General features: G+C 49.8%; 1 protein-coding gene across 1 annotated transcript in view; it reads left to right on the top strand.

Moving 5' to 3' along the window:
- Window positions 1–11,021: 11,021 nt before the first annotated feature.
- Window positions 11,022–11,262, top strand: part of KIF21B (kinesin family member 21B) — a 48,124-nt gene continuing 47,883 nt past the window's right edge. The window contains exon 1 of the mRNA XM_025193321.1: window positions 11,022–11,029. Coding sequence (XP_025049106.1) covers window positions 11,022–11,029 — 8 coding nt within the window. The remainder of the gene's footprint in view (window positions 11,030–11,262) is intronic.

Here is an 11,262-nt window from a genome sequence, read left to right as displayed (position 1 = left end):
TGAGGCCATTTGCTCCTTGTGCCAGATGTTGTGTAGGCAGACCCTACCCCAGAGAGCTCGCAGTCTGAACAGGTAAGTCCAGAGAGGAGGGATGCAGCATCCAAGCAGGGGGTGCACCGTAGATGTCAAGGCAGCTCCACTATTTAGTCTTTATGGGGAAGGGGTTGGCATTTTTTTTTTAAATCAGTTCTGGTATGCGGACTTGTAAACCAGTCCAGATCTGAAAGGACATACTAACTTCCGTGGGGAGAGACAAAAGTCAGCCAGCCATCCCTCTGCTCTGTCTTGGACTGGAGATTTCTAAATGATCAAAAAAAGGACACTAATGCTTAACCCCTGTTATTACCCTCCTGAGTGCCCAAGCCAGCATTGGGCATCACATTCACTCTCTGTATGTTGGGTGTATTTCCCAGCTGGAGCTTGAATCCCTAGTCGAAACCCTGCATGTTTGTTCATCTTCTTGAAAACAAATCCCTAGCATAAGCTGTTCCCTTCCCAGCTGCCCTGATCCCAAACTGGATCTACCTCCCTGAAACTCTGCTCCCTGAGTGCAGGCACAGAGAGCAGATGGAGCTGATCAGCACAGGTGTGCCATGCCAGAGCTAATGAGCATCACATGCTGGCTGCCAATGCTTGGTTTATAGGTCTTCCTAAGCTTGGGAAAGTCTAGAGCTGGGGATTATAGGAGGGCAGCAAAATAGTTCTTTAAGAGCTCTGCATTCTCAGAAGCTGGACTCTGGGGAGCAGGAAGGCATAGAAATCCCACCCCCACCCCTGGCAGGTCCTTTCTACCATGCAGCTGGAGGACTGCCATTGGCAGAGCCCAATGTTGATCCTGAAAAGCTGGGGGAGTTGGGAGGAAGGTGAGCAACCCTCAGCCTCTGGGGTGGCCTAGCTCATTTTCTGCACTGCTCCGGGAGGTTAAGGCAGTGAACCCTTGTGCAGGACAGAGCAGGGAGTGTTGCATGGAAAAATTATGCCTGCAGGACCTGAGCTGCCTCAGGATGGGCTGATGACCTGACACTCCTCTAGGCTGTGCAGGACCCCTTACTCATGTTAAGCATCTGCTACTTTCCAAGCCCTGCTATGCTGGGAGAATCAGGGGCACCGTGGGTGGGTGGCGGCACCCCTGTGGAGCAATACAGCAGTGCAGTGTTGTGCACAGGAGTGAGAGGGCCACTTCCTGGGGGTGGTTTCCCTTGAACACATAGCAGGGAAGCTGGTACACTTCCGTGTATTACCTCACTCTCTCAAGTGCCCTGCCTGGCACTGTTCTGTCCATTTACTAACCCGGCTCCATTACCTTCGCGTCTGAGCACCTCGCAGTTTGGGCTGGATTTAGCCATCCCACACCTTTACGGAGTGGGGCAGTGTTATTGCCCCATTGCACAAAGGAAATCCAGGGGAGGCTAAGTGACTTGCCAAAGGTTGTCAAGGGAGTCTATGGGAGAATTGCGAATCAAAGCCAGGGGTCCTGGATCCTGGCCTGGTTCCCCCATCATGAGGCTGCCCTGCAAACTTGAAGCTTTGCAAAGGGGTCTTCCTAGAACCAAGCAAATACTGCAGACCCTGGGCATGGAGATATCTTGATCTGGAAGTGGCTGCAGGCAGTATGTTCAGCCAGCGTTAATGTGCTGCTGGCAGATGACTAATGGTATCTCTTAATCTGAGCTGTGGGAAGGAGCATTTGCTGATCAGGCCTGACTCTCCCAGGGGACCTTGATTTGATTCTCACTGATTGCCTTCTTGCTGCAGTAATTAAATGCTTAACTTTGTTTTGAATTTGGTCCAAATGCTGCAGTAATTAAATGCTTAACTTTGTTTTTCATTTGGTCCAACCCAGCCAGTGTCCCATGTACAAACAGCCCATCTTCCTGCGGCAAACTCTTTCCTATGGACCCTGCACTGGGCTACCTGAGAGAGCAGAGGGTGGAGCCATTCGCTCCCTCCTTGCTGCAGTGGCATGAAGTGCTCACATGGGGGTAACATTTAGTGCCGCCAGGCCCTGAGCCGAAGATCCATGCACTCCTTAGTCGATGCTGCAGGGGATAGGGCACTAAAGGACTTCAGTTCCATACTAACCGGGACACCGCTAATCCTGACGTGTCGGTTCCTGATACATAGAATACAGATACCAGCACAGCCCTGCCTCACATGGATGCTCACGGTCAATAGAGTTGATTGTGAGTAAATCCCAATGGTGGAGGCTGCATGAGTATTAAATATTTCATAGATTTCATAGACATTAGGGCTGGAAGGGACCTCGGAAGATCATTGAGTCCAGCCCCCCGCCCAAAGGGCAGGAAGTCAGCTGGGGTCATAGGATCCCAGCAAGATAACCATCCAGTTTCATCTTGAAGGTGTTCAATGAAGGCGCTTGCACCACCTCCGGTGGCAGGCTGTTCCAGACCTTGGGGGCTCAGACAGTAAAGAAATTCTTCCCTATGTCCAGCCTGAAACGATCTTGAAGTAGTTTGTGACCATTCGACCTCGTCATCCCTTGGGGCGCTCTGGTGAACAAACGTTCCCCCAGATGCTGGTGGTCACCCCTGATAAACTTGTAGGTGGCCATCAGATCACCCCTGAGCCTGCGCTTTTCCAGGCTAAAGAGCCCCAGGGCTCTCAGCCTGTCATCGTAGGGTCTGCTTCCCTGACCTCTGATCATGCGCGTGGCTCTTCTCTGGACTCTCTCAAGCTTCTCCACATCCTTTTTGAAATAGATTCCTCATCTGTCCCAGCAGCTGCTCTTGGGCCAACTGGAGATTGAGGGCTTGAGAATGAGCCAGAGGGACAAGCCTGGATTGGCAGGGTCAGGGTAGAGGGCAGCGGGCCCGAGGGCTGGCCCTAGGTAGTAGTACAGAAGTGCTCTGTGTCAGCTGTGCTGGTTGACAATAGACTCTTTTTCAAGCTGTATGTTGTGCCTCCAATCTCAACATGGGAGCCCCCATGAGATCATTAGCAATCCCTCTGGGTTTTCACCCAGACAAGGTGCATCGGTCTGAACTGCCTGACAGTCCACGCAGGCCATACGGGCTGGGATTGACTGTATAAAGTCAGCAGAGCGCTGGGCAGAGGAGCTCAGGTGGGAAGAGACTTTTGGATGCACAAAGAGGATGGCGGTGACTGGCTGGGCAGGCAGTCGTACCATATCGAAAGCTCAGGAGGATTGGAGCAGCTGATGAATTCAGCCTGAGTCACATGTGTCATGCTTCTGCAAAAATAGACAACTGCAGCCTCCGTCATCCAAGAGTGAGATGACAGGCACGAGAGCTGCAACACAGGAAACAGAAGCTATGTCTTTGCCAAGATGATGCTATTAGGGTCTGCTCAGCCCTAGGTCCTTCCAAGAGGAATACATGGAAACTCTAACCAGGACTGATATTTCCCAAGGGGCTCTGATCTTAGATGTAGGGCAGCCCACTGGTGAGCCTGTGTTACAGGTCTCATGCTGTTTAGTCCAGAGGATATGACTTGACCCTGAGCTAGAGGTGGGCTTTTTAGCACACTCTGTAGCAGCTTGTGCTTTTAGCCATGAAAGCACCCAGTTCTGCTGCAGTGGCAGCTGATTGCACTTGCCGCCCTACTGTGGGCTGAGGACCACCACTCTCAGCCCAGATCAAGTATTTGGACTGAATTACCTCTCCTCCAGACTTGGTGGCCCTGCAATTAGCTGCTTTGTAGGGAGGAAACCCAGTAGCATAACCATGGGTGGGCTAATGGGTCACAAGGCCTGGATGCTGCCTAAGAGGAAGTGCCAGAATGGAGCTAGGGGGGTGCCTCACCCTCCTGCCCCCCGCTCCTCCCCTTCCCCTTGCCCTGCACCTTCTCTGCAGCAGCTAAAGCTCCCATGTTGGGGAGGGAAGAGCTATAGGGGCAGCACTCAGTGCCCTCGGCAATGATGGGGCAGGAGCAGTGACCAGAGATTCACTGCAGCGGGCTGGGGGGATGTCACCACCTTTGCTTGCTGCCAAAATCAGTTTAAATGGCTGCTCAAAATGTTAGTGACAAAAAAAACCCAAAAAGGAGATGACATCTCCCCCTGCAGCAGCAAGCCTCTAGCTGCTCCTCCTGCACTGTGCACTGCCACTGCCCAGGGCGTAGGACTGGCTGGTTATGCCTCTGATGACACTACCAATATCAGGGAGCGCCAACATTGCAGGGATTTCCCACCCACATTCCAGCTGTGCTAATTTTAATTACAAGCCAAGTTTGTGTGGCACTGGGGAGAAAGCCTCAGGTGGCAGCCTGTCTATGGAGCTAAGCTAAACTGCTGTGAACTGTGCAATTCGCTGGAGTCTGTGCTGCTGTCACACACCAGGGATGCAAAAGTTCCTGGTCTGAGTCAGCCCGTCTTTCAGTGTCCCAGAAATGGGTGCAGTGAAAAGAGGTATTTCTCCTCTCCCTTTACTCGTTGAGCATGGTGCCTCTTTTACTATGTAGGGGTTTTCGTTCTTCGAGGTTTAGACTCTTGTACGGTCTGAAGTAATGTTTGAGGATATTGCATTGAGTAGAAAGGTTCTCTTGCTTCAGACTCTGGGTTAGTTGGCAAAGCAGGCTAGCGTCCCTTCTTTGAGCACTCTGGGGACAGCGCATTTCAACCACAGAAGCCGGAACTGAACAGCTATGTTATTTTTAAATTCATTATTTTATGACTCATCAAAAAGCAAGATCTGGGGTGAGCTGCAGCTTGCAGTTCCCTCTGTACCAGCAGTAAAATGCACTGCCTTCCTATGTGAAGGACAGGCTGTTGACCTTTGCAGCATACCTCCCATATTCATACACAATAGCTACTTCACAGTTATTGGGCGTATAGCACTAGCCCACAGGGCAAGCTGATAGGACTTGCATTTGTCTGGGGCTTCGGGACCCAGCAGCATAGCAAATTTCTGTGGTCAATAAAACACCCAGTAGGTGGCAAGACAGCATACGCCTTGGTGAGTGTTTTGGATGAACCATAGAAAGAGCCTGCTCATCCTGGGGATGAAACGTTCCTTCTGGGGTGCTGTGCACAAGGGTGGAGAGTCTGCTCAAGTGTCCTTGGCTGTGTATTCCCCTTCATCCCTGTGCTGTGTGATGCTGCGTGTAGTTCAGTGGTGCCTGTCCCCTAGGAGTGGCACAGTTCAGTGCTGCTATATAGTTCTCATCCTGGGGGTGTTTCATGACCTAGTTCAGTGCCAGATTTTCAAAACTGCTAAGCTTTAGGCATGGCTGGGGGCTCTCCATGGCTCTCTGCATGAGCTGCTGGGATTTAGGAACAAACGCTAATGGAGCATAAGGCTGCAAAACAGACCAGTGGTTGGTAATGGTCTCTGGACTAAGGCCACTCTATGGGCATGTCTACATGTTCATTAACGCACCATCATCACTACGCATTAAATTTAATACCTGTAATAGGTACTAACTTAATGTGCTGTAATCAGCACTACTGTGCAATAGCGCCAGTGCACGTCTTTCAAGTGACACTAATGTGCAGTAGACTAATGTGCTAATGCACAGTAGAATTAGCACAGCTTTTCCCTTGACGTGCTAATGCTCAGTAGAAGTAGTTTACTGTGCTTTTAGCATCTTGTTTAAGTATGAAATATCCTGATAGGGACAGTGACAATGGAATAGGAGAGGGAGGCTGAGGCAGAGGGGAGGTGACTCAGTGACAAAGGTGAGATTTGCACTCAATGTGCTTGGTTCCCACACTTGCAATTGGACACCACCCTCTGCAGAACGTCCATAGGCAATCTCCACCCACGTGGCTTGTGGGAAGGTGATTTATGTTTCGGGGAATGGGTCGAGGGTTCGAGTGTCACAGGTTAAAAGGCCACTCCCAGAGTGCCTGATCTGTGACAGGCTCTCACACTTATGTCCGATCCTATTCTGCACCACTGCTTTAAAGCATCCTTGTCTAATCAGAGGCTTCTTAGTGCTCCTCTTGAGCTAGAGGTGGTAAGATGCCACGTGCTGATGGATGGGCCCTATTTTAAACGGTGGTTGTCCTCCGTCGTCATTCCCTAGGGCAATTATTGCTTAGACCCTGGAGTGCTATATCATTTTTAGTACTGGGCTGTCCACTCTGAGGAGCAAAATCCAGATCTTCTGTACACAGAGAAGGTGTCCAGGGCCCAGGTAGAAAGGCCCTGTGTAGTAAAGGCATCTTCCTGGATTGCCTGTTTCTGGGCAGTGAGTTGCTGACATGCCTTATTAGGAGGCAGGGGCGGTAGCTTTTTGAATGGTTCCCTGGTGGAGTCTTACAGAGCCTGGCTATTAGACCAGTACCCATTCATTGCTTTGGAAGCCAGCCCAATTGGTTCCCCTCTCTGTAAATGTTGGCTTACAGCTATGAAGCCGAACAACCCAGCCATTGTACGTCTCAGGGCTGCTGGAGAAATTGAGAGTATTTTCATGAGAGAGAGAGAGAGAGAGGGTGTGTAAGCATCTCACCCTTTGGGATGTATCTCCTGCTCCCTTTTCTTCCCTCCTCCCCTTCATGGATGCTTGGTTGCCATGACAATCTTCTCATGGTGATGGCTGCTTTCACATCCTGCCAGCAAAGAAAGAAAGAAAAGACAGAGAGGCTCCCAGCTGGGGAGCCCTCTGTGTCTGTTCTCTTGCTTTATATACTGCTCCCTGTTTGTCTTTTCTGTTCTGATCTGGCTCCATCACAGACCGGATGCAGGAGAGGGGGTCTCCCTGGCACCATGTGCCTCTTTCGGCAGCAGCAGGCTCCAGACTCTGAAACTGGAATGGCCAGGCTCATCCAGTGCCACCAGTCCCTGTCCTAGCTGGAGCTCCCAGTCTGGAAGGGCTCGGTCCCTCCCCCTACCCATGTCTTTGTCTCTGCCAGTGGGTCCATCCGCCTCCCGTTCTGCACGCTTGCCACTGGCATGCTGCTGACTCTCAGAGTTTGTCAGCCCTACATGTGCAAACAGACTCCCTTGGCAGGGATGACCTGCAGCTCCATCCGAGCAGCCTTGTGCTCCAGTGGTCTTTGCCCAGAGCAGGTCTTTTTGCTCCTTTCTACCCCCTGGCTCCAAGAAGCTCACTGCCTTGATGTGTCTTAATGGGAGAGGGGGCTTGTGTGCTTTCTAATGTCCTCCCTCATTTCCTTCCAGCTAGGTGCATCTGTCTCACTCCCACCACCTCCGCTGGATGGGTCAGGGAGGTTCCAGTCTTTCAGGGCTGCTGTGCGCTGACCGTGAGCACTGTGAAGTCCTTTGTGTTCGCCCACTTCCTCTGTTCTCTCTCCTTCACCCATCACCCCTCTCCATTGACCCTCTGGCACTAATTATCCTCTCATGAGTAGGTCTGGTGTTGGTGAGCCTGAACTGTAGCAAACTCCTTAGGATGGCTGTGTTCCCAGACGGCATTGCAGGAAGCCAGGACCAGCATGGTTGCTGTTGGGGCATTACCACGTGTATACAACTTCTCCTGCAGGCTGTCAGGGAGAGGGAGCTGGTGCTGGCCCAAGGTGCTTGAATGTGCCTGTTCCAGCTGGACCTGGGCATGGTCAGGACCCATTTATATGAGGACACTGGCTGCTGGTGTAGCAGTTGTCTCTACAGTGGCACCTCTGAAATGGAGGGACTGACTGTCACTGTTAGTGTAAAAATAAGCAGTAAGCAGGGTAGAGATGCACCTTATAGACTAACTAAATCGGAGATGCATAGGCGAGCCAGAGATCGCTTCGTCAGTTGCTACCTGTAGCCTCAGCTGGTAGTATCTGATGAAATGAGCTCTGACTCACGAAAGCTTATGCATCCCTGATTTAGTTAATCCCTAAGGTGCATCTCTACCCTGCCATCTGTTAGTGTAGGTGGGACAGACTGCTCCTGCAGTCCCTGCCGAGCAAGCGTGACAAAGCAAGAGGCACTGAGACTGCTGCCAATGCCAGTTCAATGGGCTGGTCAGGCAATGGCTGCTGACACACCAGAGCAAATTCCTAATGTGGACAGACAGGGCTTTGGTTTAATCTTTCTCAGGCACAGCCTGGGGGAAGCTGCCTCTTATCTGTTAAGAAGAGTGAGCTTCCTGCCAGCCCTGGGTATTTATGGGGTTGCCCAGGGACCAATGGATAAGTCCTTAATCGCCAAATAGGTTTAGGTTGCTGAAGTTATGCTTGCTGCTACTAAGGTGCTTGGAGTCCGTCTCTGGAGTAAGGGGAGGATGTCCACTAACTGCAGTGCCCTTCGTACCACGCTCTTGGTGAAGTCAGTGTCCTCCCATTATTTTTTGGGCCTTCTCCAGCTTCCATGAGGTCTCCTTGCTTCTTGGCGAAGGCTAAATGACATAGTATTGGAGGTCTCAGTGCAGTGCCTGGACTTCACTGGCCAAATTCTTTCCTGGTGGAAATATGTTATCATCTGTACTAGCATTTTCCCACCCCAGGAAACAAAAGGTGCTTTGTGAGCACTGCTGGACACCATGTATCCTTGCACTGTGAGGCTGGTCACCAGCATTGTCCCTATAGTATAAATGGAGAAACTGAGGCATGGAGAGGGAAACCCATTGATTCACCCAAGATGTTACAAAGGGTCAGGAATGGAGCCAGAGATGAACCTCTCAGTGGGTCACCTGGCGCTCAGCTTCGAGTCTCAGGGTCTCGAACTGCTCCTGGCTTTATTGTGGTTTATTGTGTAAATATGGCCAGTGGGAATAACAGCTTCAGAGGAAGGTAGAAAAAGCCCCATTAAGCCATAACCTGTATAGTTTCTTCCTGACCACCATCAGAGGTTGGCTCATGCACCTAAGCATGAAGATTTATAACCATGGGGAGGAAGGGGCCTTTAGGTGTGTGTGTTGTCATAATCCGTGTCAGTCCAGGTCTGCTGTTTTCTGCTAAAGTCTCTGTATTAGGGCTATGCAGTAACCTAGATTGCCAGTGCACCTCGTCACACTGCATAATGGGGGCAGTTCTCTTCATTGTACTGCCCAGGATTTCTACCAGCCTGTCTTGATATTTGGCCTCAGTTTTCTTTACTTAGTTTTATTCCAGTAGTCCGTCCTGTCCCCCATCCCCCTGAACTCAGTCCCTGCCTCCTCTGTGTTTCTTCCCTGTTCTCCTCAGTTCAGCTTGGACTGTAAGATCTCTGGGGTCACAGGTGGGACAGGTACTTAGAAGTGCTGTGTTCCCTGAAGCCCTCTTTCAACCAAGTCTTTGCAAGATTTGTGCATGTCGGATGATAAGTACAGGAGGCCATAAATACCTTTTTGTTTTTCTAAGCAACAGTGAAAAAATATCACTTTAATTAGAGGGGGGGAAAATCCCTGTAAAACTTACTTTTTTATCAAAAACATTTTAATTTGAGATCTTCCTCACCTCTCCCTCTGAAAACAAAAAAACAAATCTCTTGGAAACCGTCACATTTTTAAGGGACGGGGGACATGTTGGTTAAAAAGAATTTTTCTAAAAATAAATAATAATTCAGGACAAAAGCTCCAATTGTTGAACTCTTCTGAAAATGTGACCTTTTGTTATGGGCAGTAAGCTGAATTGGGCCTAGATTTCAAATCTGTCATCCTTGACGTGGGGGGAGACTCCAAATGCAGGGAGAGTTTTGTGATAATTTGACATTTCTGCATCACCTTCCATCCCTCAAACTTTCCTTCCCCAAGCAAAGGGGCTGGACCTGATGATCTCACGAGGTCCCTTCCAGCCCTGAACTTCTGTGAATTGATGCACAAACTATGCATGGTGCAGATGGTATCATGGGTGCTAATTGCCACTCCTGGCTCCGTGGGTTTGGATGTGGCAGCCGTTTTGTGTACTGTGAGCTATTAACAATTTAAGATGTGAAATGAGAGACTGAAAAGCTCCTCTCCATGAGATTTCTGCTGTGATGGTTTGGAGGCATGAGTCCCTTTCTGCCAACGTGGTTTACCAGGAATTAATAAAAGTATTTGGGAAAGGAAACTTTTTTGCCATTAATTCCCTGAGTGCTTTCTATCTGGGCATTCTTGTTGTATTTTTCAATGGGGATTGTATGCGAATTTGCAACTTGAGAGCGTGTACACTTCTGCTTCTATGTAAATTTTTACCCTCCTGTTTGAGATGGCCTGGCCTGGGAGAGGTTGGCTTCATCAGTCTTTCTTGGTTTGGGCCTGTGTCTTTCCCTGATGTGTTTTAAGTGCTAGAATTGGTATCTCTAGTTGATTTTTAATTACTGTTTTTAGTAGCATTGTTTGAGCCTTAAATTTGCATGAGAAACAGCTTTTACTAGTGCAAAACGTAAATGTGCAGTGGTGATCTAGCTTTTATAGTGATAATGGCCTGATTAACCATTGGAACAGATTGCCAAGGCCTGCCGTGGGCTCTCCAGCACTGAAAGAGAGTAAACCAAGGTGTGGGGCTCTCTGATCTGCTGTAACTCAAACAGTAGTCATGGGGCTGAATGCAGGAATCTGTGGGTGATCCTCTCTGGGCAGTGCAGCAGCAGCCTGCAGCAGCCATGGGGTAGGAGCAGATCGGGGCTGGGAGCAGAAACGTGCCGCTTAAGGGACTGTGATGCCTGGCAGGAGAGAGCCTTTGGGGCAGGGAAGGGGAGGGTGGCTTGCTACCAGTTACTTCTGAGCTCCTTGTTGCAGTGTCAATGAACATGTACAGCTGACCTAAGCCTTTTGCTTTGGCTGCCTCAATTATTAGGCAGTGCAGTTCTTCATAACAAGGTCTGATTTTTAGATCTGATCGCCAGGGAATCGAGGTGAAACCTATGGGGAAAGTGGGCTCTGGAAGTTGGGCCCCAAGTGTCTCAAAAATGGAGTACTCCAAATTAGAGACCATAGCTAAAACCATGGGTCTTAATTTTTATAGCAGAATGAGTGCCTGGGTGGGAGCCTGGGGGCCCCAACTTAAACTCCTTCTGTGTCACGTGTGGCCCACGAGCTGCCAGTTGGACAGCCATGGTGTCAACCGTGACGGGTTGGGGCTGTACAGCTCCGGGTAGCAATTCATTCAGGAGAAGGCTAAAGGCCTGTCAACTGACCTAGTGGGTACTGCAGATAACCAGCTTATTTAGTTGGCAGATAACTCGTGGATGAGAAGGTAAGATGGGAATGCAGAACCTTTGGCATCAGATCTGTTCCTTTGTGCAGGTTGTGCAGGAAGCCATGAATACATCTAGGTAGTAAATAAATGTCTAAGAGGAAGGAATAGCACATTATTCTGTAACTGGAGTCCAGGCCCATGAATGGGATATCTAGTTCTTTTCTGTGCTGTACAAAATAAAGAAGTGGGGGTGTTTCGTGCTTGTTTTGTTTTTGTTTTTCGGGGGGAGG

The sequence above is a fragment of the Alligator sinensis genome, unplaced genomic scaffold (assembly GCF_000455745.1).
Source record: "Alligator sinensis unplaced genomic scaffold, ASM45574v1 scaffold1382_1, whole genome shotgun sequence".
In the NCBI taxonomy this organism is placed as follows: domain Eukaryota; kingdom Metazoa; phylum Chordata; order Crocodylia; family Alligatoridae; genus Alligator; species Alligator sinensis.
The sequence above is the reverse complement of the archived record's forward strand: the minus strand, read 5'-3'. Positions and strand labels throughout refer to the sequence as shown.